Source organism: Microcaecilia unicolor, chromosome 1 (genome assembly GCF_901765095.1).
Source record: "Microcaecilia unicolor chromosome 1, aMicUni1.1, whole genome shotgun sequence".
NCBI classification, from domain to species: Eukaryota; Metazoa; Chordata; class Amphibia; order Gymnophiona; family Siphonopidae; genus Microcaecilia; species Microcaecilia unicolor.
In genome coordinates this window covers 611,894,857-611,922,699 of record NC_044031.1, presented here as the reverse complement: position 1 = coordinate 611,922,699, position 27,843 = coordinate 611,894,857, and the positions used below count along the sequence as shown (strand labels likewise).

The 27,843-nt window shown below is 43.7% G+C and overlaps 1 protein-coding gene across 1 annotated transcript; it reads left to right on the top strand.

The window, feature by feature from the left end:
- Positions 1-384: 384 nt before the first annotated feature.
- On the top strand, positions 385-23,772 carry LOC115460465 (ly6/PLAUR domain-containing protein 2-like). Its single transcript, XM_030190222.1, has 3 exons — positions 385-462; positions 18,256-18,375; positions 23,137-23,772. Exons 1-3 carry the CDS (start codon positions 402-404, stop codon positions 23,370-23,372), a joined length of 417 nt encoding a protein of 138 aa, XP_030046082.1. The 5' UTR covers positions 385-401; the 3' UTR covers positions 23,373-23,772.
- Positions 23,773-27,843: the final 4,071 nt, after the last annotated feature.

The window sequence follows — 27,843 nt, the reverse complement described above, 5'->3', positions numbered from 1 at the left end:
TTAAAAACATCCTAAAAATGGGTTTAAAAAATAGTGATTTGAACATTTTGGTAAATAAAACATCCAAATGCAACTTTGTGCTGCTTTTTGGATGTTTTTCTGTTTCAAAAATGAGCTCCTATATCTTTTTTGAGATACAGAGACCAGAAGTATACACTCTTTTCATACAGAACTAAGGCTGGAAACCATATCAATAAAATTTAGGAAGGAACAAGGCAGGGCACATGTATTAATGCCAACAGCTAATGAGTTAACTATCTTGCTCTTCCAGTATATCTTAATCCTTAATTTTAATAATTTTCTTTTGGTTGTTACGTAAAGGAGACAGTACAAGTATATATAGAGTGTCAGCATTTGCTGGTTGTTTTTCTTTTCTTGATTTACACTTCCACGAGGATGCCATGAAGATGAAGAAGGGAGTTTTGATCCTACCTCTTGTGATTCTCTTTTGTATGGAGCTGGGTAAGCCTTCCAACATTTTTTATTGCACTGCCATATAATAGTGCTTAGTAGAAAATCAACTAATTGGTGTAGATATGGAAAAATATTGAATTAATATTAACTGTATAATGGAAAATACATGGATAATTTAGCAATCCTTCTGACTTTAGTGCTGGTTGGTAGAGTCTTCACTGGACAGAATCACACACCTTCCTCGTTGGACCCAAACCCATTTCAACCATTGCATGTCCAGAATCTGCTGGGAAATTTTCAGTTTTCCCATGCCAGGCTGTGTCCATTCTCTCAACCCTCCAACCCCTGCCTCCTTTTCTTCCTTTTCTGAAATCACTGAAGAAGAAACTTCACATCTTCTTTCCTCCTCGAAACTAACTACCTGTTCCTCTGATCCTATTCCCACCCATCTACTTAACGCTATGTCTCCTACTGTCATCCCTTTTATCTGTCATATCCTCAATCTTTCACTTTCCACTGTGACTGTTCCTGATGCCTTCAAACATGCCGTAGTCGCACCACTCCTTAAAAAACCTTCATTGGACCCTACCTGTCCTTTCAACTATCACCCCATCTCTCTCCTCCCTTTCCTATCCAAGATACCGTAGTTGCCTTGACTTTCTTTCATCTCAAGCTATTCTTGATCCACTTCAATCTGGCTTTCGCCCCCTTCATTCAACCGAAACAGCTCTTGCTGAAATCTCCAATGACCTGTTCCTGGCCAGATCCAAAGGGCTCTATTCTATCCTCATCCTTCTCGATCTATCTGTCTCTGTCTCATCAGCTCATAACCTTGGGGTCATCTTTGACTTCTCTCTCTCTTTCTCTGCACATATCCAGAAGGCTGATAAAACCTGTCATTTCTTTCCCTATAATATCACCAAAGTTCGTCCGTTCCTTTCTGAGCACACTACCAAAACCCTTAGCCACACTCTTATCACCTCTTGCTTAAACTACTGCAATTTGCTTCTCACATGTCTCTCACTATTCCATCTATTCCATCTCTCTCCCTTTCAATCTGTTCAAAATTCTGCTGCACGACTTATATTCCGCCAGTGTCGCTATGCTCATATTAGCCCTCTCCTCAACTTACTTCATTGGCTCCCTATCCATTTCTGCATACAGTTCAAACTCCTCTTACTGACTTACAAGTGCATTCACTCTGCAGCTCCTCAGTACCTCTCCACACTTATCTCTCCCTATTTCTCCCCGAGAACTCCATTCATCGTGTAAATCTCTGTTATCTGTACCCTTCTCCTCCACTACTGACTCCAGACTCTGTTCCTTTTATCTTGCTGCTCTGTATGCCCGGAATAGACTTCCTGAGTCAGTACTTCAAGCTACATCTCTGGCCATCTTCAAATCTAGGCTAAAAGTCCACCTTTTTGAAGCTGTTTTTAACTCCTAACCCCTATTCACTTGTTCAGTACCCATGTCTGTTGTGTCATTCCCACCGTAAGTAATTCCCTTATTTGTCCTGTTTGTCCTGATTAGATTGTAAGCTCTGTCGAGCAGGGACTGTCTCTTACATGTTCAGTGTACAGTGCTGTGTATGTCTAGTAGCGCTATAGGAATGATAAGTAGTACTAGTAGTATATATCTCAAACACTGAAAACCCATTTTAAAAAGCCGGATTTACATGTGTGAATCTGCACTATGTTTATGTTTATTCATTGCTTGATATGAACTGTGTTTACAAGAGAAGGTCAAAGAGGTATACAAATTAAAATATAATAAAATCAAAGAAAGGAACTACAATTGTTGATAGGAAAGAAAACAAGCACACAAAGAGCACACACACTGCACACTACTAAATAACATAAACAAGCGAACTGAGCAATGAGTCACCACAAGGCTCCCCCTGCTGGTGGAACTGGTCCAATGAGACATTAAAGACAAGTCTAAAGAAATGAGCTTTGGGGAGGGATTTAAATCGGGGGAACGTTGTTCCAAAGTTTAGGGGCTAGGAAAAAGATTGCAACAGAACGAGTGAAATTGTAGTGATCATACTTTAGGGAGGGAAGAAGTAAATGGCGAGGGAACAGAGGGAGCTGGCAGGCATATAGGGGATAATAACAGAAGAGAAATAGGAAGGGGAGCCAGTGCGTAGAACCTTGTGGGTAATGACAAGGATCTTGAACCAAGACCTGAAAGAGATGGGTAGCCAATGTAACTGAAGAAAAAGGGGAGTGATGTGATCAAACCTTTTGGTGTGAAAGAGTAGGCGAGTGGCTGAATACTGGAGTGTCTGAAGACAATGTATCTACACTACATGCATATGGAAAGAGATCATGTTTTGGGTGGGACTAGGGTGGAAGCAAAAACTACACATGTATCCCCCTTTCACAAGGGAAATGCACGTCTATGATTATAGAGATCAACATCTGGATTTATAGTTGTTCCTGGGTATGTATTTTAAAGTGCTCCTTCTGGGCAGTGCTTGATGAGTGGGATTAAGGGAGGTCTCCCTCTTAATCCCATAGTGTTTGCCCCCCTCAACGATGATAGTGCAGAACGACTGCAGCCTCTATACTTAATTAGAAATGTAGGTTTCCAAAATGGCAGACACACGTCTTACTTGTAGGCCCTCGCAAGTTTATGGTCTGAAATGCCAACTTAGAACGTAGCTATACTGGGTCAGAACAATGGTCCTTCTAGCCCAGTATCCTGATTCAAGCAGTGGAAAATCCAGGTCAGAAGTACCTGGCAGAAACCCAATTACACATGGGTTGCAGACACTTAGATACATGAGTTGCTTCAGCTTATGTTTCAGACTTTGACAAATGTAAAATGGTTGCTTCCACCTCATGTAGCCAGTACATTCCTGTATATATTTTAGAAAAGACTTTAGGTTGGCAGATCTTTTGCTAAAATACTACTTGCATTGAAAACTTCCTGACCTGGATCTCTTAAGTTTGATTTCTGTGTTCTGTCTAAAATGGAGTTGCCCATACCTTTATTAACGACATGTTACAGTTAATAGTTCCAATTTTCAACAAAGAAAGCATGACAGAATCTGGGGAAAGAAAGACGCAGAGAAATTTGAGCTTAAGCTTAGAAAATATAGAAAAACAGAGAAACAGAGAAAAATGTAGGCAGATAAAGACCATACCGTCTATTCAGACTGCCCATCCATGCCATGTACTCTCCCTATCACCCCCTTAGAGATCCTATGTACTTGTCCCAAACTCTCTTGAATTCAGATATTGTTTTTATCTCCACCAAGTCAACCAAGTAGGAAAAGAAAATAAAGGAGGTAGTTCTATAAATGGGCATGTGCAGTTACGCAGTGCCTTGCACACATGCTGCCTTAATTGGCAGAAATGCACCCTAATGCACTACACACTATTGTATAAAGTAATATGTCAATGCTATAGCACATAGCTGCAGGGCACATACACATGGGCGGACCATGGACATGAAGCCAAGCTACATGTGCAATGTATAGAACAGTCGAGATCGACAAACACAGAAGAAAACAAACCTTCGCACTGGTAAAACCAAAGAAAAAGATACAGCGAAGGTGACAAAATGGATGATGTCAAGAAACTTCTATTGGACTCAAAAAAGTTCACAGCAAAAGTTTATTAATAAAACCTGGACTTGACACGAGTCGTGTTTCGGCCGCTCTGGCCTGCCTCAGGAGTCCCTGTATATTATCATTTTAATAATTCCTGGAAGAAGAAACAGTCTTCTAGAAGCGTGCAGCTGAAAAAAGCTATGAAAAAGTAATTTCCTTGTCTTGAGGGTGCGTCGTCACGACAGGACGAGCATCATCAGAAAACAACATCAAAAAACTTTTGCTGTGAACTTTTTTGAGTCCAGTAGAAGTTTCTTGACATCATCCATTTTGTCGCCTTCGCTATGTATAGAACAGTGACATGACCATGAGGGGCCTGGGCCTCCCTGATTTGGGTTCGGGTCCCCAAAGTGTCTGCAGGTGGAGGTCCCAAAGCCCTGCCATCAGAAGATTTCCTGCAGTGATATTCACCGCCATGCTGTCTGCCCTGCTTCACCCTCCCTCGCGCGCACGCTTGGTTTTAATTTCATTACAACCGAGTATTAATGCCGAGGTGGGAAAACAGGGCAGGCAGCTTTGTGCCGAGTATTGCCACAAGAAGGCTTCTACTGGTGGGGATTGGGGACTCCCACCAGCCCAGGTATGTGGGGTTGCGGCGGGGGCAGAGAGCGATGGGGAGGCAAGACAAAATGTGCCCCCAACTTGAGCTCAGACCCCCTCCCCCTCAAATCACATATGTCCATTGCACCAGCCATTAACCTGGCATAAGTGATTGCTCCTAACATTTGCCACACCAAAGCTAGTTTATGCTACTATTAGATAATGTGTTAGACACGTCTAAGTTCTGTTATAGAATTGGTATTCATTAATTCCCATTCTGGCACCAGATCAAGACACCAAGTTATAGAATTACCCCCAAAGTGTTTTCTGTATCTACCTTTGCACTGAAATAAATTAGAAGCTTTTCTAGGCTTGTACAACAACCATCTTAGTTCTAGTCACTTTAACAATCAACAGATCTATGAGAACACTACATGTTCAGAATGGGGTTTTTGCACAACCCTGCTGCACTATGGCCCCATATTGCAGGGAAAGGAATATTCCACAGATAAATCTGAATAAAGAAGGAAAATCATATTTTAGTTGCTATTAAGTGAATGTAAGTTGTATTCTTGATGGAATATGAACTCTTTATACTTGACTGTTTAATCTACTATTCACCTTATAATCGAAAGAGAAAAACGCCTATATTCCGACCTAAATCGGGAGATGGACGTCTTTCTCTCGCAGGTGCCCAAATCGGTATAATCGAAAGCCGATTTTGGCCGTCTTCAACTGCACTCCGTCACGGGAATGAATAAAGTTGATGGGGGCGTGTCAGAGGCGTGGTGAAGGTGAGACTGGGGTGTGGTTATCAGCCGAGCAGAGATGGACGTCTTTAGGTGATAATCGAAAAAAAAGGCGTTTTTACCGCGATTTTGGGTCACTTTTTTTGGACCCTTTTTTTTTCACGAACAAGTCCCAAAAATGCTCCAACTGACCAGATGACCACTGGAGGGAATCGGGGATCACCTGCCCTGACTCCCCCAGTGGTCACTAACCCCTTCCCACCAAAAGAAACCCACTTTACAAACTTTTTTTCCCAGCCTGTATGCCAGCCTCAAATTCCATACCCACCTCCATGACAGCAGAATGTGTTCTATCCTCTGATAGCTTTTCCCTGGTTCTGATGTGGGTCTTGGGTGAGTGTGACACCTTTTCTGTTAAGGGCACTGCAGAGTCACATCAGCAATGCATTGTGGTGGGTGTAGGGTATTGGGCTCCGTGATTCCACTAGCTTGTGTTAAATGGTCACGATGTTGGTAGGTAGTAGGCTGTACTCCCATGGTGCTTTTCCCTCTGTTTACTGGGTCAGAGTGTGCCCTGTTGTGTTTTCGGTAGTCCATGAGGTAGTGGCCATTTTTGTAAGCCAGTTTTAGATCCCTTTCATGTGTTAGCCATGTTACAGCACTTAGTTCTTACCTTGAATGTTGCTGAAAGAGGGCATTGTACACCATGCTGCCAGCTCGGACCTACTGCTAATCTCAGTACTAGCGAGACTCGTTGCCAGTGGGGCACAACCTCTGATCTGCAGTTAACTGTGAGTAAAGGTGCTTATTCAAATAAAGGACGTTTTCAGCGAGATTAGTCTTCAGGTGTCAGCTGGTGTGCCAAGGTTATACAACAGCAACAAGTCCTGTCCCTGGAGCACTTTTAGTGGGTACTGCAGTGCACTTCAGGTAGGCAGACCTAGGCGTATCCCCCCCCACCTGTACCACTTGTGGTGGTAAATGCGAGGCCTCTGAAACCCACTGTACCCACATGTAGTTGCCCAAGTGCTATGGCAGTGTTGTACATTTGTCCCTCCCACGACCAAATGGCTTGGATTAGGACATTTTTGAGCTGGGCGTTTTTATTTTCCATTATGACAAAAAAAAACAAACCGCCCAGCTCAGAAAGGACCAAATCCATGGGCATTTGGTCCGTTCAAACCGTATTTTCGAAACAAAAGATGGACGCCCATTTTTTTCGAAAATACGATCTGTCCCGCTTCTTCACGTACCCGTTTTCGGACATAGACGCCCATGGAGATGGGCGTTCGCGTTCGATTATGCCCCTCCACGCTAATCATGATCTCTAATGTAATACCACTTGTATCTCTCACTCCGGAAATGGCGATCGCCATGATGGAACAATGTAAGCCACATTGAGCCTGCAAATAGGTGGGAAAATGTGGGATACAAATAGTAATGTGGAGGGGAATAATTGAACGGCGCTGGCGAAATACATGGCCGGCGATGCATTTTGGAGGCGCCGCAAACAGCTGGCTAGACCCGTATTTTCGAAAAAGATGGCCGGCCATCTTTTGTTTCGATAATACGGTTCCGGCCAGCCAAATGCATTGGATTTGGCTGGGGTTTGAGATGGCCGGCTTCGTTTTTTAGTGATAATGGAAAGTTATGTCGGCCATTTCAGACCCCGGCCAAATTCAACGCATTTGGCCGTGGGAGGAGCCAGCATTTTTAGTGTACTGGCCCCCCTGACATGCCAGGACACCAACCAGGCTCCCTAGGGGTCACTGCGGTGGACTTCAGAAAAGCTCCCACGTGCTCCCCCCCCCCCCCCCCAAAAAAAACCCACTACCCACAAATGTACTGCTCCAGGGACCTGCATACAGCCTCTAGGACTTATTGCTGCTGTATAACTTTGGCACACCAGTTCACACCTGAAGACTAATCTCTCTGAAAAAGTCCTTTCTTGAAATAACCACGTTTACTCACAGTTAACTGCAGATCAGAGGTTGTGCCCCACTGGCATCCCCTGGTACTAAGATGAGCAGTAGGTTAGAGCTGGCACAATGGTGTACAATGCCGTCTTTCAACACCATTCAAGGTAAGAACTACGTTCTCTAACATGGGTAACACAGGAAAGGGAACTAAAACTGTCTTACAAAAATGGCCACTACCACATGGACTACAACAGGAAACAAAACAGGGCACACTCCAGTGGCGTACCAAGGGGGGGCGGTGGGGGCAGTCCGCCCCGGGTGCACGCCGCTGGGGGGTGCCGCAGTGCGCGCCTGCTCCGAGTTTGCTAAACTTTGTCGCTCGTTCGCTGCAGCTCCCTCTGCCCCGGAACAGGTTACTTCCTGTTCCGGGGCAGAGGGAGCTGCAGCGAAGCGAAGTGAAGTTTAGTGAACTCGGAGCACGCGCGCGCCGCGGCACCCCCCAGCGGCGTGCACCCGGGGGGGTGTCATTTTGCCGGAGGGGGGGGGGGGCGAATGTGTCATTTAGCGGGGGGGGGGGTGCATCGGCGGTCCGCCCCGGGTGCCATCCAGGCCAGGAACGCCGCTGCCACACTCTGACCCAGTAAGCAGGGGGAAAGCACCAGGGAAGTAGAGCCTACCAACTACCAATACCTATACCCACCACAATGCATTGCTCATGTGACTGCAGTGCAAATAACAGAAAAGGTGTCACACTCACCCCAGTGCCATATCACAAGCAGGAAAAGGCTGTTGGAGGACAGAACACATTCTGCTGTCATGGAGGTGGGTACGGCATTTGAGGCTGGCATACAGGCTGGAAAAAAAAAGTGTTTAAAGTGGGGGTTTTTTGGTGGAAGGGGGTTAGTGACCACTGGGGGAGTACGGGGAGGTCATCTCTGCTTCCTTCCAGTGGTCATGTGGTCAGTTCGGGCACCTTTTTGAAGCTTGGACCTGAAAAAAAAAGGGACCAAGTAAAAGCGGCCAAATGCTCTTCATCGCCGCCTTTTTTTTCCATTATGGGCTAAAGCCGGCCATTTCATAACCCCGCCCATGTCCCGCCTTCGCGTCGCTGCCAACATGCCCCCTTGAACTTTCGTCGGCTCTGCGACGGGAAAGAGGCGATGGTGTCAAAATAGCGGCTTTCGATTATACCGATTTGGCCACTGTTGCGAGATTGCCAGCCATCTCCCGATTTGTGTCAGAAGATGGCCGGCAATCACTTTCAAAAATGAGCTGGATAGTAACATAGTAGATGACGGCAGAAAAAGACCTGCATGGTCCATCCAGTCTGCCCAACAAGATAAACTCATATGTACTACTTTTTGTGTATACCCTACCTTGATTTGTACCTGTCCTCTTCAGGGCACAGACCGTATAAGTCTGCCCAGCACTATCCCCGCCTCCCAACCACCAGCCCCACCTCCCACCACCAGTTCTAGTACAGATCATATAAGTCTGCCCAGCATTATCCCCGCCTCCCAACCACCAGCCCTGTCACAGACCGTATAAGTCTGCCCAGCACTATCCCCGCCTCCCAACCACCAGCCCCGCCTCCCACCATCGGCTCTGCCACCCAATCTCGGCTAAGCTCCTGAGGATCCATTCCTTCTGAAGGATTCCTTTATGTTTATCCCACGCATGTTTGAATTCCGTTACCGTTTTCATTTCCACCACCTCCCGCGGGAGGGCATTCTAAGCATCCATCACTCTCTCCGTGGTGCAACAAATAAATAAATAAACGGAATACCAGCTCATTTATATTGTTTTCAAATAAGCGTCAAAATGGTTGAGTTACATTAGGTTTTGATGTATCATCTATACTTTCTTGAGAACACTTCACAGTAGAGAAGCCAAAGGGACACATCATACTGGCTGATTCTTGAACAACTGTGTTCTGCTGCAGGTTGTTTGCCAAGTTGCTTTTACTAGCTTTGCTGTACTTGCTTGGCCTGTTCTAGCCTCACCCCTTCTCCTGTTCCCTAAACAGGAGAGGAAGAGAAATTACAGAAGGAGAAGAGCTGGATTAAAAGTGGAGCAACTGGTCTTTGCTCTTCTCTGTCTGCTCAAGGATTATTCCCCTTCTTTCAATTGCTGAATGATAGGAGGAGAAGGACTAACAGATAGGAGCAGCTTTTCTTTGCCCTGTACTCTCTGCAAGCTACCCATCTCCTCTCCTGTTCCTCACACAGGACCAGGGGACAGGGGAAATGACAGGAGGAAAGGAACTAGATTAGGGAAAGAGCTGTCCTCAGCCAGGACAGCTGGAAGGCAGCAAATTTTGTTATGTTATATTATGTTAAAAAGGTCTTGTCTCTTGCCAATTTGCTCAATTGAGATTCAAGGCAAGTTTCACTTTCATAGACTAAGTACTGATACAAAACATCAGGAATTACAAAAAATAAATACAATTAATAAAACATTAGATCTTATTTAAATTAGCATACAAAGAAGCTTTCATCTTCCTGACTGAGGTATTCCTCCATGGAAATCGAAGTGAAAAGGAGTGGCTGCAAGCAGGGTTGGCTCAAGGGACTGTGGCGCCCCTCCCTCCACCCGTGAACTCATAGCTCCCTCTCTTTTTCAAGTCCCCCCTCCCCAATGATAAAGGGCATCACAATCCTGAATTCCAGTCTAGCATCTTTCCCTCTTCCCCCAACCCCACCCACAAGGGGGATGGAAAAGAGAGAGGGAGATGCTAGACTGGGATTTTGGGGCCCGTTATCAACAGCGCCCTGAACCAGTGCCTCACCTATTCCATAGGATGAGCTGGTCCAAGCTGCAGGAATCCCCAGGGGACTCAGGAGCAGCCTGGGAAGCAGCATCCTTCTTGGTCTAGAGCTCTAGGCTATAGTACCCATGAATCTTCACAGAATCTCCTTTTTCCTTCCCCAGTCTGCGCAGCTGTGTCAGAATCCCTGGCTGTCTGCTCCATTGTTAATATTGGGACAGGAGAGAAGGGCTTGAAGCTAGAGTCCAATTAGCAGAATATTGCAGCAAAATTTTTTTTTTGGCAAGAGAAAATCAGATCATTTTACACGCACCTCTACTGAGGAACCTTCATTTTCTCCCAATGCAGGATTGCTGCCAATTTAAACTATGTACTTTAGTGCACAAGATTTTCTATGGTTATACCCTGGAATATCTGCTGGGTTTGCTTGTTATCAGGAAGACAGATCGTTTACTTAGGTCAAGAGACCAGGGCTTATTAATGTTTCTTACATTAAAAGATGTCAAGTATAAATCAATCCATGCAACAGGTTTTGCAGACAGTTCAGCTCAGTACCGGAATTCACTTCCTCTTAAACTGAGATTTACCTCAAATTATTTGAAGTTTCACAAGTTATTAAAGACATACTTATTTTTGACCTATTTGTAACTAATATTCATGCTATCTAATTTTGGTAATTTGGAAGTCTGTTTAGGTTGATGTTATTTTCTAGGATTGGCCTAGTCTCTTTTTATATTGTAATCCGCACAGATCCAGAAATGGTTTGTAGCAGAATATAAATGTTATTGTAATAGTAATTGCCCTCATCTTTAGCTTCTCCCCTTCTGCTCCCTGTGGACTGCCTGGAGAGAAGGGGCTGAAGCAATGAATGAAAACCACCATTTTCTGCTGTCTGAGATTCAGGGCACTAATTGATAGAATCAAGGAATAAATAGCTTGTGAAGGGAATTTCCTTGTTATTGTGTAGTACTGCTGATACGACATCTACTACTACTACTACTACTTAACATTTCTAGAGTGCAACTAGGGTTACGCAGCGCTGTACAGATTAATAAAAGGACAGTCCCTGCTCCAAAGAGCTTACAATCTAATGGGAGAAATGTCAAATAGGGGCAGTCTAGATTTCCTGCATAGAGGTATGGTGGTTAGGTGCCGAAGGCGACATTGAAGAGGTGGGCTTTGAGCAAGGCTTTGAAGATGGGCAGGGAGGGGGCCTGGCGTATGGGCTCAGGGAGTTTATTCCAGGCATGGGGTGAGGCGAGGCAGAAAGGGCGGAGCCTGGAGTTGGCGGTGGTGGAGAAGGGTACTGAAGGAGGGATTTGTCTTGAGAATGGAGGTTACGGGTAGGAATGTAAGGGGAGATGAGGGTAGAGAGGTAGGGAGGGGCTGTAGATCAAGTGCATTTGTAGGTTAAAAGGAGAAGCTTAAACTGCATGGGGTACCTGATCGGAAGCCAGTGAAGTGATTTGAGGAGAAGGGTGATATGAGTGTACCAGTTCAGGCGGAAGATAAGACGTACAGCAGAGTTTTGAAGGGACTGAAGGGTGATAGATGGCAAAGTGGGAGGCCAGTGAGGAGTAGGTTGCCGTAGTCAAGGCGAGAGGTAATGAGAGAGTGGATGAGAGTTCGGGTGGTGTGCTCAGCGAGGAAAGGGCAAATTTTGCTGATGTTATAGAGGAAGAAGTGACAGGTCTTGGCTATCTGCTGGATATGCGCAGAGAAGGAGAGGGAGGAGTCGAAGATGACCCCGAGGTTGCGGGCAGATGAGTCGGGGACGATGAGGGTGTTATCAACAGAGATAGAGAGTGGAGGGAGAGGAGAAGTGGGCTTGGGAGGGAAGACAATAAGCTTGGTTTTGACCATGTTCAGTTTCAAGTGGCGGTTGGACATCCAGGTCCGCAATGTCGGCTAAGCAGGCCGATATTTTAGCAGTGGTTTCTGCACTGGTTTCTGCAGTGATGTTTGGTGTAGAGAGATAAAGCTGGGTGTCATCAGCATAAAGATAATATTGGAACCCATGAGAGGAGATTAGGGAACCCAGGGAGGAGGTGTAGATTGAGAAAAGAAGGGGTCCAAGGACAGATCCCTGAGGAACTCCAACAGAGAGCGGGATGGGGGTGGAGGAAGAACCCTGAGAATGTACTCTGAAGGTATGGTGGGAGAGATAAGAGGAGAACCAGGAGAGGACAGAGCCCTGGAACCCAAGTGAGGACAGTGTGGCGAGAAGTAAGTTGTGATTGACCGTGTCAAAAGCGGCAGATAGATCAAGGAGGATAAGGATGGAGTAGTGACTTTTGGATTTGGCAAGGAACAGGTCATTGCAGACTTTAGATAGTGCCGTTTCCGTCGAGTGTAGGGGGTGAAAGCCGGATTGAAGCGGATCGAGGATGGCATGAGAGGAGAGAAAATCAAGGCAATGGCTGTGAACGGCGCGTTCAAGTATCTTGGAGAGGAAGGGTAGGAGAGAAATGGGGCGGTAGTTGGTGGGACAGGTAGGGTCAAGTGATGGTTTTTTGAGGAGTGGTGTGACTACCGCATGCTTGAAGGTGTCAGGGACAGTAGCAGTGGAGAGAGAGAGGTTGAAGATATGACAGATGGGGGGGCTGACAGTAGGAGTGATGGTGTAAGTAAGTTGGTGGGGATGGGGTCTGAGGAACAGGTAGTGCATTTCGAGGAGGAGAGAAGATAGGCGGTTTCCTCTTCGGTGATATCGGGAAAAGAGGAGAAGGAGGCCTGGGTTGGTTGGTTGAGGGAGTGTGTTATAGGGTGAGGAGGAGGAGAAGATGGTTTGGTGGTTAATCATAGTGTGCAAAGCAGATGAACAAATGTGCATCTCTTTTTTCAACTGCTCTACACACCTGAAACATTGCTAATTCTCCTGTAACATTCTTTTCCACATGGGCATAAAGAGAAATTTTTTGTCACCGCAAGAAATATATTTCTATTTTTCTTATAATAGTTTGAGTTGCCCCAACAATTCATTAGTGCTTTTGAAAGTAATTGATCGAGACGATGAAATTCAAAAGATTTCCTCGTTGAAAAACTTGGGGCACTGTTTACATGGAGGGGCATTTTCCATATGACATCTAAGTCCGACTTTGGATGTTTTGCAAAAAACGTCCAAAATCTAAATAGGAAAGAAAGTCATTTTCAAAAAGGAAAAACGTCTATCTTTTTTTTTTTTTTTTTAGAAAATACTGTTTTGAACAAGGTTTTGTGATTTGGACATTTTGTTTTTTGGTCCATTTAAAAAAAAAAAAAAAAAAAGTCCAAGTGCAAAACACACAAAATCAAGCCATTGGGATATCCTTTCTACTGTGGCACCATCCACGTCTGTCAATGAGGCTGTTTCTTCTTACAACAATACTCTATCCTCTGCCTCAGACACTCTTGCACCTTTGATGACCCGCCCTATAAGGCGTACAAAACCCCAACCTTGGCTGACTTCTAATATCCGCTACCTATGTTCCTATACCCGCTCCGCTGAACGCCTCTGGCAGAAATCTCGGGCCCTTGCTGATTTCTTACACTTTAAGTTCATGCTGACCTCCTTCCAATCTGCTCTTTTACGTGCCAAACAGGATTATTATATCCAACTGACCAACTCTCTTGGCTCTAACCCTCGACTTCTCTTCACCACATTGAACTCTCTCCTCAAGGTGCCCCCTCCCCCAACTCCCCCTTCATTATCTCCTCAGACCCTTGCTGAATTCTTTCACGACAAGGTTCAAAAGATAAACCTTGCATTCTCTACCTCTCCACCTCTCCCTCCACTAGTCCGTTCTCCTCTCTCTCCTTCCCCTCATTCCCTTTCCTCCTTTCCTGAAGTTACTATTGAGGAAACTACACTTCTCCTTTCTTCCTCAAAATGTACCACCTGTTCCTCTGATCCCATTCCCATCCACCTTCTTAATGCCATCTCTCCTGCTCTTATTCCTTTTATCTGTCACATTCTCAACCTCTCACTTTCCACTGCGACTGTCCCTGCTGCCTTTAAACATGCTGTGGTCACACCTCTCCTTAAGAAGCCTTCACTCGACCCTACTTGTCCCTTTAATTACCGACCCATCTCCCTCCTTCCTTTTCTCTCCAAATTACTTGAGCGTGCTGTTCATCGCCGCTGCCTTGATTTTCTGTCCTCACATGCTATTCTTAACCCACTACAATCTGGTTTTCGCCCTCTCCACTCAACCGAAACTGCGCTTACTAATGTCTCCAATGACCTATTACTGGCTAAATCCAGAGATCAATATTCCATCCTCATTCTTCTTGATCTTTCCGCTGCTTTTTACACTGTCAATCACAGCATACTTCTCAATACCCTGTCCTCACTTGGATTCCAGGGCTCTGTCCTTTCCTGGTTCTCTTCCTACCTCTCCCTCCACACCTTTAGTGTTCACTCTGTTGGATCCTCTTCTATTTCTATCCCTCTGCCTGTCGGCGTACCTCAGGGTTCTGTTCTTGGTCCCCTCCTCTTTTCTATCTACACTTCTTCCCTTGGTTCATTAATCTCATCCCATGGCTTTTCCTACCATCTCTATGCTGATGACTCCCAAATCTACCTTTCTACCCCTGATATCTCACCTTGCATCCAAACCAAAGTTTCAGCGTGCTTGTCTGACATTGCTGTCTGGATGTCTCAACGCCACCTGAAATTAATATGACCAAAACCGAGCTTCTCATTTTCCCTCCCAAACCCACCTCCCCCCCCCCCCCCCCCCCCCCCCCCCCCCGTTTTCTATTTCTGTTGATGGCTCTCTCATTCTCCCTGTCTCCTCAGCTCGAAACCTTGGGGTCATCTTTGACTCTTCTCTCTCCTTCTCTGCTCATATCCAGCAGATCGCCAAGACCTGTCGTTTCTTTCTTTACAACATCCGTAAAATCCACCCCTTTCTTTCCGAGCACTCTACCAAAACCCTCATCCACACCCTTGTCACCTCTCATTTAGACTACTGCAATCTGCTTCTTGCTGGATTCCCACTTAGTCACCTCTCCCCTCTCCAGTCGGTTCAAAACTCTGCTGCCCATCTCGTCTTCCGCCAGGGTCGCTTTACTCATACTACCCCTCCCCTCAAGTCGCTTCACTGGCTCCCTATCCATTTTCGCATCCTGTTCAAACTTCTTCTACTAACCTATAAATGTACTCACTCTGCTGCTCCCCAGTATCTCTCCACACTCGTCCTTCCCTACACCGCTTCCCGTGCACTCTGCTCCATGGATAAATCCTTCTTATCTGTTCCCTTCTCCACTACTGCCAGCTCCAGACTTCGCACCTTCTGTCTTGCTGCACCCTACGCCTGGAATAAACTTCCTGAGCCCCTACGTCTTGCCCCATCCTTGGCCACCTTTAAATCTTGACTGAAAGCCCACCTCTTTAACATTGCTTTTGACTCGTAACCACTTGTAACCACTCGCCTCCACCTACCCTCCTCTCTTCCTTCCCGTACATATTAATTGATTTGATTTGCTTACTTTATTTTTTGTCTATTAGATTGTAAGCTCTTTGAGCAGGGACTGTCTTTCTTCTATGTTTGTGCAGCGCTGCGTACGCCTTGTAGCGCGCTATAGAAATGCTAAATAGTAAATAGTAGTAATAATGTAGGAGGAGCCAGCATTTTTAGTAGACTGTTCCACCTGACATCCCAGGAAAGCAATAGAGCACCCTAGGGGGCACTGCAGTGGACTTCATAAAATGCTCCCAGGTACACATCTCACCACTGCTCCCTTACCTTGTCTGCTGAGCCCACCAAAACCCACCCAAAAACCCACTACCCCCAACTGTACACCACTACCATAGGCCTTACGGGTGAAGGGGGCACTTATATGTGGGTACAGTGGGTTTCTGGTGAGTTTTGGAGGGCTCACAGTTTCCTCCACAAGTGTAACAGGTAGGAGAAGGTAGGAGCCTGGGTCCACCTGTCTGCTGTGCACTGCACCCACCACCAGACTACTCCAGGGAACCTGCATGCTGTTGTAATGGACCGGAGTATAACATCTGAGGCTGGTGAGTGATGTTTTTCATCATATTTTTGGGAGTGGGAGGAGATTAGTGACCACAGGGGGAATAAGCGGAGATCATCCCTGATTCCCTCCAGTAGTCATCTGATTATTTAGGGCACCTTTTTGTGCCTTATTCATAATAAAAACAGGTCTAGCTCAAAACGTCTTGGTTTTAGTCTTGGACGGTTTGGGTTTGTTCCATTATGGCTGAAAAATGTCTAAGTTTTAGGAACGCCCAAGTCCCGGCCTGAACACACCCCTGACATGCCCCCTTGAGATTTGGACGCACTTCTGAAGGACTTCATAGAAAAAGTCTAAAAACAGGTTTTGAAAATACCGATTTGGACGTTTTTGTGAGAAAAACATCCAAATGCTGCTTTATGCCACTTTTTAGGTGTTTTTCTGTTTTGAAAATGAGCCCATAAGTCACGCTAGAGGAGTGTGGTTTTTAGCATGCGCTAAACATTAGCAAGCACTAACCGTGTACATACCCATAATATTCTTACGGGCGTCTACACAGTTAATGCATGCTAATTTTTAGCACATGCTAAAAACCCTAGTGCGCCTTAGTAAACAGGGACTTTGGTTTTAACCGGGTAAATCTTAAATGATCAAAATTCCACCTCTACCTTTCCTCAGTTAAATTTGCGAAGGTAAAATTGCTACCTGTATACATTTGACTATTAAAACAAAAACAAATCACAAACAACAAAGAGATCAGGTCTGGGTGTTCCTGGGGCAGGCTTTTATTTATTTTCATTTTAATTTAATTGCATTTTCAAATTATACAAGCATACACCATGCATTTAAGAAAAAAAAAATTTGTGCACAAAAATAAATAATAACAAAGGGGTACTTTTATTATGGTGCACTAACAGATTTAGTACACACTACATGATAAGACGCCCATAGGAATATAATGGGCTTCTTATCATTTAGTGCACGCTAATCATTGGTGCTCACTGAATCCACAGGAAGTGCTAGAATGCCATTCCACCCCACTCTGGCAGAAGTTAAGCCTTGAACATACTACATGGTAAGTTGAATAGTTTGCCATTGTTTTCATATAAGCTGGAAGTTAGACAGAGAATCAATCTCCTGCCCACTTAAATCAAGCTAAATATCAACCCTGAGAAATTGTTAGTGTTGTGAAGTTTTAACAAAAAAGCAACACGTTTGCATTGTAAGATGGTCTAACAAGAAGACATATAATTAAGAATTGACCTGGTGTTTAACAATTAGCATTTGCAGGGGAACATATAGCCAGGCTGAAACAAGACACTAAAATGACACTGTAAATATACCTTGGTTTAGAAAGGTGTGAGAGGGTTGGCTGCTGCTGTGTAGGATACCCTTATGCTGAATGCTTTTCCCATGTGAGTGACTGTGGACCCTGTGATATGTACTGGCACAGTTTGCAGCTTGGTAGATTGCAGGGACTTGTGACATTCTTTTCTTTTTCAGCTTCTATTGTGAGTTTGCTTTTCACAAATTTGTTTGCTCAGATTAGGTGGTTGGTGGAGTTGGGAATATCTTTTTCAGCAATTCATCCTTCTGGAGTAGTGGCTGTAGATCTTTTACAATTCTTCTCAATTTTTCCAGCTCTGGATTGTATGGGTTTTTTTTTTTTTTTTTTTTGTTTGTACTGCAATAGGTTTTCCCTGGATGTTTTAAGGGAAGAGGCGGTCTTCTTGGAAATTATTTTGGTGTTGTAGCTTTTATGTTTGAAGGATTCAGTCACAATTTTGAGTGGAGAGGTACTGAGGATGCAGAGTGAATGCACTTGCAAGTCAATCAGAGGAGTTTGAACTGTATTCGGAATTGGATAGGGAGCCAATGAAGTGACTTGAGGAGAGGGCTAATATGAGCATAGCGATACTTGCAGAATATAGAAGGAATAAATTCAAATGGATAGGTTATCTGGAATTTACACACGAACACTTAGTTCCACTGAAAATCCATATGTCTTTAAAATGTTATATGCTCATTGTTCATATCAAATGTTCAGGAAATATCAGTGGGGTTGAGACATGTTTAGCTGACAGCATATTTTTTAACCCAGGTATATGCCTGCAACCATATGTTATAGAAAGTTGACTCCATTTGTTCTCTGGGATGTTTCTTACTTGTAAAACCCTTAGCATTTGTATTATGCAGGAAGCCCACTTTCCTATGAGCTGCTGTGCCATCTATGTGATCGGACACATATGTGCAACAGCAATAATGGATTTCATTTTGTCTTTGCAGCTGTTTCTTTGGAGTGCTACTACTGCCCTTCTTCAGTTCCCAGTGCCGAATGCACAGATTTATACAACTGTACAAAAAATGAAACAATATGCATGACAAAAATTATGGATTCTGATTTCGGTAAGATTCAGAAATACAAGTTATAAATCAGCAAAATAACTGGAAAGGGCCTTTGAAGCCTGGAAACCAGATCAGCTCGGGACATATATTTAAAAGAGAGTATTATTTATCTTCAAAATCTGGTGGCTCTGGTTGGAAGCAGCACGGTGCACGCCTTCAGAGTAATTTACATAGCATATTTTACATTCTGTTCCATACTAACAAGGCATACCGTTATAAGTTAAACCATTAACCCTTGGATTCTATAAAGGTCACCCAAATTTGGGTGCAGATCACAAATTAATTAGTTAGCGAGCCACGATCAATTATTGATGTTAATTGGCACTAATTAAGACTTATGTGGAAATCTGCATACACGCTATTCTATAACACTACGTGCCTAAATTGTCTCGAGTGCAACTTAAAAGGGAGCAAAGCCAGGGTAGGGGCATGGGCAGATTAGGATCTTTCCCAAAATGTAGGCATAGTGTTATAGAATACAGTCATTTAAGTGATCAAGAGCTAACGGTCATGCACCAGCATTTACACCAGGTTTCAGCAAGCGTAATTCCTCATACCCACAGTTGGGTGCAGGAATTTACACTAAGGGGCCCAGAGTAGCCTAGTGGTTAGTGCAGCAGACCTTGATCCTGAGGAACTGGGTTCAATTCCCACTGCAGTTCCCTGTGACCCTGGGCAAGTCACTTAACCCTCCATTTGCCCCAGGTACAAATAAATACATGTATGTACTATGAAACTATGAATGTAGTTGCAAAAACCACAGAAACGTAGTACGTCAAATCTCCATTCCCTTTCCCTCCCTCCCCCCCTTCTGCAGTAAAAAGGGCCCTGCACCAACAGCAGAGGCCATATGCTGAGGCCTTCTTTACCACCAAAAAAAGAAACAGCCAAGTGGTAAGACTTTACCTACCACATGGCCATGCGGGGGGAGCATTTACAGCCACCCGCTGAGGTGGTGGTAAGGGCTCCTGTGCTAACCTGGCGGTAACCGGGTAGAAAGCAGCGCCTATGGAAATATTTTTCAAATTTTTCTGCTAGTGCAGGAAATGCCGCACGCTAGGGGTGGAACTACCACCGGCGCTCACGTTGGGTCGGCAATAACTCCAGATTGGCACACAGTAAGCCCACGATGGGTTTACCGCCGCTTAGTAAAAGGGCCCCTAAGTGCTATTCGATAAAGAGTGCTTAGGACTAAGCGACCTTTATAAATTGGCAGTTGGTGCAGATCTTCCTGGCCCCTAACTTCAGGTGCCATTTATACAAATCTCCTTAAATGGCACAACAGAGGATGATGATAGATACCACTACTCATTAGTGGTAGACATTGGTTTAATAGATGTAAAGGAAGCAAGCTCTCTTTAAAAAGTAACAGGGTACATAAAGTCAGAGAGAGACCAGCTAGTCCATTCAGCCTGACCAATTCTTCCTATCTACTCTATAAGGATGTATCCCTGCTCTGCTGCTTGTGGCACTAGAATTAATTACTTTGTTTTTTCCAAACCAGAGCTCAAGGCAAGTTAAGAAACAGGTACACAGGTTACTTCCCTATTCAAGGGGACCTAGAAATCAAGTTTCACTCGAGGCAACAGTAAACTAATTTACCCAAGATGATAAGAAGAAGAAGAAGTGGGAGAAGTAGGATTTATACCTTGAGCATCTCTGGTTCTTAGGCTGCTACTCTGACCACTAGGCTACCTCTATTCTCTGAAGGATACCTGGTCACGCTTTTCTTCTCTCCCTCCTTGGTTCTTTACTGCATAGATAAGCATGAAAAATCCTATTACTGTATCCAACACTCAGCTCCTCAGGGGGTGTGGGGGTGTGGGGGGGGGGGGGGGAGGGAATGAATAACTGTTTCTATTTGGTGTTTCTGTTTTAGATCCACTACCAAGACCTCGGCAAATGTCACTTGCAACTCCACAAGCTTGTTTCAAACAAACAAAAGAATTAAAATCACTTTAGGATTCTTATTTCCCAAAGCAGTCTGGGATTGAGACCAAAAACTTCTCCTGATTGCAACACAACTGCAACACCTCAAAACATGTGAATCCCCACTTAGCCTAGGAGCTCTATGTCAAAACAGAGACATCCCAGTTGGGACGTTCAAAATTTCCAGAGTATTTTACAAAAGGTTCACTGAATATGAAGTCTTTTGTAAAATATATAGAGAGGATGTGTAGGAGTATATATGTATTGTGTACCTCATCCCATAGAAACAGCTATTTAACAAACAAAGAGACAAAAAAAATGGCATCACATTGAGGCCAATATTCAGACTGTGGAAATTAGCTGGGCTAACTCCTGAGATTGGTGCTAAAACTGGAAATTCCATGCTAGGCCATTTCCAGTGACTGGCATTGAATATCCGGTTTACTTTGGAGAACAAGGCCAGTGCTGGGCAGACTTCTTCACTCTGTGCCCTGATCGTGGCTGAATAGATTGGGATGGGTTGGATTGGAGCTATTCAGTGGCTTCGATGTTATCTTCAGAAATTTTAGAACAGAGACAGTGTTGGGCAGACCTCTATGGTCTATACCCTGAAAATGGCAAGGACAAATCAAGACCAGGTATATGTATGAAATATCACATACCATATGTAATGAGTTTATCTTGTTGGGCAGACTGGATGGACTGTGCAGGTCTTTATCTGCCGTGATCTACTATGTTACTATGCTATGTTACTTTTGACCAGTTTGACTTTGACTGATCAAGGTCAAAGTCAAACCGGCCAAAGATAGGACTGCCTTACAGGCAGCCAAAGTTAAGCAGTGATGCACTGAAAATCAGTGGATAGCTGGTTATATTGCCTGATATAACCAGCTAGCTGCTAGCCACTACCTGGCAATATCGGTGCCAATCCTGGCTGGTTAAATGCCTTTGAATATTGGGGGGATTGAGTTTTGCCCATAAAAGTGCCAACACTGTGCAACCTACATGTGTGAATGTCAACTCTTACACTCGTAAATGCCATAATTTATATACTCATAAATCCAGGATCAGCCAATGAAGGAGCTGAGCAAAATAAGCCTTTTTAAGGAAGATTTTTTTTATTTTTATATAATTTGCAAATTACACCCGAGCAAACCACTTGTTACAGAAAAACAAAGAAGGTATCATAGATGTAGGTAAAAAGAAAAGAAAATATTAAACTCTTCATTAGGCCACAAAAAGGGGAGGAATGGCCAAAGTATCTATGGAGATATTAGAAGTAAATAAAGAAAAAAAAACAGCAGTAAGCGACTAGCCTGAAATAACCCCTCAGATTAAACTATAAGAATTCTAGTGGAAATTTTGTTTAGGCCCAAAAAGACTCTAAACTGTGCTAGAACATAGAAAACATACTTAATCCCTAAATAGTGAACTAAACATTTGCATGGATATGCCAATAAACACGATGCACCTAATTTCTTAGTTTCTTCTTGCCACAAACGTTTTCTTCTATCCTGTGTGATCTTTTTAACATCTGGATAAATCCAAATCTTTTGACTACAGAATGTCATTTGAGAGTTCCGAAAATATATTTTTATCACAACATCTTGTTCAAAAAACAAACAACACTAGCAATGTAGTTCTTTCCCGAACATCCGATAGTGAATATTCTAAAACCACAGACAAATCTTTGAATTAATTTTCCTCTTGAACTTGTGCTTGAAACTCCTCTGTGGCTCCTGTTAAGAACATAAGAAAATAAGTGTTGCCATACTGGGACAGACCGAAGGTCCATCAGGCCCAGCATCCTGTTTCTAACAGTGGCCAATCCAGGTCACAAGTACCTGGCAAGATCCCAAAACAGTACAATACATTTTATGCTGCTTATCCTAGAAATAAACAGTGGATTTTCCCAAAGTCTATCTTAATAATGGCTTATGGACTTTTCTTTTAGGAAAGTATCCAAAGCTTTTTTAAATCCCACTAAGCTAACTGCTTTTACCATATTCTCTGGCAACAAATTCCAGAGTTTAACTACACATTGAGTGAAGAAATATTTTGTCTGATTTGTTTTAAATTTACTACTTTGTAGCTTTATTGTGTGTCCCCTAGTCCTATTATTTTTGAAAGAGTAAACAAGTGATTCATGTCCACCCATTCCACTCCACTTAGTATTTTATAGACCTCTATCATATCTCCCTTCAGCAAAGGCAATTTTGTGTCTAACTTTGCGGCATCAGCACTTATGCCAGTCACGGACTGGTGTAAATGTTAGTGCCCAACTAATTTACACGTGTCTAGTTAAAAATATTTGGATGAATATTCAGTGGCACTTTTCTGGTTAGCCTCAACTCCTAGTTGAGTAAGTGCTGTTGACTAGGGTTTTCAGTGGCATTGTACTGAGAAGGCTACTGAATGTCCTTAAAGATCAGCTCAGCACTATCTGGATAGTACTGGGGTGGAGCGAGAGTGGAGCCAGAAGTTATCCAGTGAGCAGTGATACTGAATCCACTAACCGCACAATTTTCAGGATAAAGGTAGGAGAGCCAAAATGTTGTCCTTACTTTATCCCATTAGCTATCTGGTTGGCTGGATCAATATTTCTCTACTTGGATAGCGCTGGCAATGGCATTGACCATGCCATCCGAATCTTCAACACTAGCCACTGTCCCAATACTGGTGCTGAAGATTCAGATTTTTTAAAGCTGCGGTGGCTTGCATTTAAAATAAGACTGAACACTGTAGCTCAGTATCGGCCCAATTTTTTATTTTGTTTTTGTTTAAAAGCAAAATGGAAGCACGTTCAAATCATTTTCTCTTTTGGTTTCCTAGGGTTTCCCTTTCAGGGAACGGAGAATGTCATTAAAGGATGTGTCAAAGAATGTATCCCCACGGATCTGGATACAATCGGGCAAGCTCATCCTGTTTTCTGCTGCAACAAGGATCGTTGTAACAACCGAGGTCTCAGCAACCAAGGTCTCAGCGAGGCAACTAGTACTGGAGCCAGCCATGTGGCACTGCCAATTCCCATAACTTTATGTTATTTCCTGCATATAATTGTATTGTAATCTGTGTGAGAAATCACCAAGGATTCCTTGTCAATGAAATCCAAATTTAATCTACTGCTAGCACTGAATGAAAGTAGAGTGGATGGCACAGGCAAACCACATAGTACCATTTCCACCTCATCAGATGTCAGCAATCAACTCAGCCACTGACTTTTAGCTCTGCTCAACACACAACTTCTGCTATTGCCGTGTGCTATACTGTCTACATTGACACAGTACGATTGACTCACCTGTTTCTTGAGCCTGCTTTTCAACTTCAAAAAAGTCCTCTTCTCCTGTTTCCTGCCACAATGGTTTTCTGTGATCCTTTTGTGTTTTATCACTGCATTTTATTACATCTGCAGGTTAACTGTATAAAGAAATATGTTTGCAGTGCTGTTATTCTTATTGTTAGCATGATAATGGGCACTTCAGTTTAAACATCTATCCCTCCTTGATTCCTTTTTCTGACATACCCCCCCCCCCCCCCCCCGATTAATGATAACAATCAATTACTGGCATTAATAAGCATGCAACTACAAAGGGGACAAGCATTGACGGGTCAGGGGCTTTCCTAGAAATTAGGTGCAATGTTATAGAACACCTGCATTTCTGCGCCTAACTGCCTTTAGTTGGGTGCCTTTGGACACACACCCAATTTACATGCACAATGAACAAAGTGCTAATTAGCACCAATGGCTGGCGTCTTAAAAAAACAATTATTGGCACTAGATTTAATTGGCATTTATGCATGATCAGAAAAAGGGGATGTGGAAATAGGCGGGGCATGGGCATAATGGGGGTTTTCTTAAAATTAACATGCATTGTTATAGACTAACGGGGATATGTGCAGAATGTAGGTGCGTACATTTATACCCAGGGGCGTAGTCAGACTTCGGCGGAAGGGGCCCCCTGGCGCTGCTGATCCCCGCCACTTTTGACCCCCCCCCCCCCCCCGGCGCCCGTCCCCGTCCCTTTCAACCTCCCCTCCCACCCTCGCCAACCCTCCCCCACCACCACCAAGTACCTTTGCTGGCGGGGGTCCCCCAGCCCCCACCAGCTGAAGTCCCCTTCAGCGCCGGTCTCCGAGTCTGGCGCGTTCGCTGATCTGGATTCTGTTTTGTGAGTCCTACGTGCAGGACGTCAGGACTCACAGAAACAGAATCTAGATCAGCAACACACCGGACACAGGCATTGAAGAGGATTTCAGCTGATGAGGGTTGGGGACCCCCGCCAGCAAAGGTACTTGACGGCGGCGGTGGGGGAGGGTTGGCGGCAGCAGGAAGGGGGGTCGAATGTGGCGGGGAGGGTCCGTGGCAGGGGGGGTGAAAGCAGGGGGGCCAGGGCTAAATCTGCAGGGGCCCATGCCTCCGTGGCCCCACCTAGCTATGCCCCTGTTTACACCACATTTCAGTTGGTGCATATGGCCGTGCCTAAAGTTAGGTGTGATTCTCGGGCATAAGTGCTAATCTATAAACCACATGTAACTTTAAGAACAGCTTATAGAATTGCGCTTTTTCGGTGCTGATTTTTTTGGGCGCCATATATAGAATCTAGCTTTAAATGCTTGATAAGCTGATATTCTATAAAGGACACTCTGTGCAGAACAGCATTTACAGAATAGCCGCTGCCTAATTTGGGGCAACATTTATGAAATTTCCTCCCATACTGTCTTTCTTTTCTTCTCAGCATATCTCTTCCTTCTCCATGGAACTAAATGGTGGCTCTAAGTGTACTTTCATGAATGCAAACTTTTGAAAAAAGAAAGTGAGAGAGAGAGAGAGAGAGAGAAAGAAGCTAATTGCACAAATCTGAAACCAGGAAAAGCAAAATGGAGGTGGCCTAAAGGAGATAGCCTTGAGCCAATAAATGGACAAATGTAGATTATTCACGAAAGTTCAAAGACTCTTATCCATAGAATTCCAACGATCCAAGAACATTTGAAAATTATCGTTTATTTATGGACGCATCAAAAGTGTTTACATAGAAACAGAGAAAATATTTAATTCTACGCTGAACGTTTCACATACATCTTACATTTTTGGATGTATGTAGAGTGTTTACATATGTCATAAAACATGGCTGTGTCAGGTATTTGAACCTTTGTGAAAAAACTACATTTTACCATTTATTGGCTCAAAACAATCTCCTTTAGGCCACCTCCACTCTGTTTTTTCTGATACTTAGACAGGTAAGCAGAAGGAACTATCTCTGCTGTGCTAAATTAATCCCATGGAACTGTTACATTGTCACTTTCACATCTCTTCCAAACATATATACACATGCACAGACATATAGACTTAGAGCTATAGTTACAGTTTTCAATTTATATACCGTTACCACCAAATTGGTTCAAAGTGGTTTACAGTAAGATTGAGATCACTACATCTTAATAAAGGAAATTTCAGGGGTCGGTGCTGAGGCTGATTCTGTTTAATATATTTGTGAGAGATATTGCTGAAGGGTTGGAAGGAAAGGTTTGCCTTTTTGCGGATGACACAAAAATAGCCAATAGAGTGGATATCTTGGGGGGGAGTAGAAACAATGAGAAGGGATCTCCAAAAGTTAGAAGACTAGTCGAGGGTCTGGCAGTTAAAATTTAAAATGCAAGTAATCTGGGGATCACTTATCTGAAGGTCTCACGTTATATTTAATGTATGTAGTTCTATAAGAGACCTTACTATATGAAACTACAGATTATAAAACATTATGCGTCCTATGCTTTACAGTAGTGTACAATATAATGTGATAGTGCTCAGAAAAAGGTGCATGAAATAAGCTACTGGGCAGCTTGTGACATCAACACCAGTACCACCATCATTGCACTATAATACCTTCCCTTACTAACTGACAAATGGAGCTAAGGTAGATGTAAAATCTCTAACAGTGGTAACATAGCCAGCAGATCTTAAACTGTAAAAATACTTAGCTCCTCAATGACCATAGTGTTCATTATTGGTGCGACTGGGGGTGAGTCAGCTGCTCATTTGTTCTTTATTCTCATTTCCTTTTTTTTTTCTTTTTTCTTTGCTAGTGCTGTGAAACCGTGCTTGTATAGGTGGTTAGTTTATGGTCTAAGCTTCCACACTCTCAACATGCATAGCTTGTTTTGCCCTCTGGCGTCCTCAGGAGAACGAAATATTTCATGGAGACTGCCAAGTGGATAAGAGTCAGATATCTGAGACGGGACTGCTGACTGTTATCCATTTCTGGCATAGGTAGATCTCGTACATCTTCTTCCGTAAAGACCAAAGCAAAGAATTCATTCATTTTCTCCGCTATGGCCTTGTCCTCTCTGAGTTCCCCTTTTGTTCCTTCATGATGTAACAGTCCCACGGATTCCCTCACAGGCTTTCTGCTTCAGACGAACCGGAAAATGTCATAACCTTTTACATTAGCCTATGATCAACTGTATTTAAAACATGTATTGATTTTAACATAACCTCACTCTGTAAGCCACATTGAGCCTGCAAAAAGGTGGGATAATGTGGGGTACAAATGCAATAAATAAATAAATAAATAAATGTAACATTGGGGCATGCTAGGGAGGTAAAATTCCTTGATGAAATCAAGGACAGCTTTATGGAGCAGCTGGTACAAGAGCCGACAAGAGAAGGAAAAATTCTAGACCTAGTCCTTAGTGGAGCGCATGATCTGGTGCAGGAGGTAATGTTACTGGGGCCGCTTGATAACAGTGATCATAATATGATCAGATTTGATATTAGCTTTGAAGTAAGTATACATAGGAAATCAAATACGTTAGCGTTTAACTTTAAAAAAGGAGACTATGATAAAATGAGAAGCGGCTGCAAGGGTCAAAAATTTACATCAGGCGTGGATGCTGTTCAAACACACCATCCTGGAAGCCCAGGCCAAATATATTCCGCGTATTAAAAAAGGAGGATGGAAGACCAAATGACAGCCGGCGTGGTTAAAACGTGAGATGAAGGAAGCTATTAGAGCTAAAATAAAATCCTTCAGAAAATGGAAGGAACCAACTGAAAATAATAAGAAACAGCATAAGGAATGTCAAGTGAAATGCAAAGCGCTGATAAGGAAGGCTAAGAGGGACTTTGAAAAAAAGATTGTGTTGGAGGCAAAAACACATAGTAAATTTTTTTTTTTAGGTATATTAAAAGCAGGAGGCTGGCAAAAGAATCGGTTGGACCACTAGATGACCGAGGGGTAAAAGGAGCAATCAGGGAAGACAAAGTCATAGCAGAGAGATTAAATGAATTCTTTGCTTCAGTCTTCACCGAGGAAGATTTGGGTGGGATACCAGTGGCAGAAATGCTATTTGAAGCTGACAAGTCGGAGAAACTTAATGAATTCTCTGTAAGCTTGGAGGATGTAATGGGGCAGGTCTACAAACTGAAGAGTAGCAAATCTCCTGGACCGGATGGTATTCATCCCAGAGTACTGATAGAACTGAAAAATGAGCTTGCGGAGCTATTGTTAGTAATCCTTAAAATCGAGCGTGGTACCAGAAGAT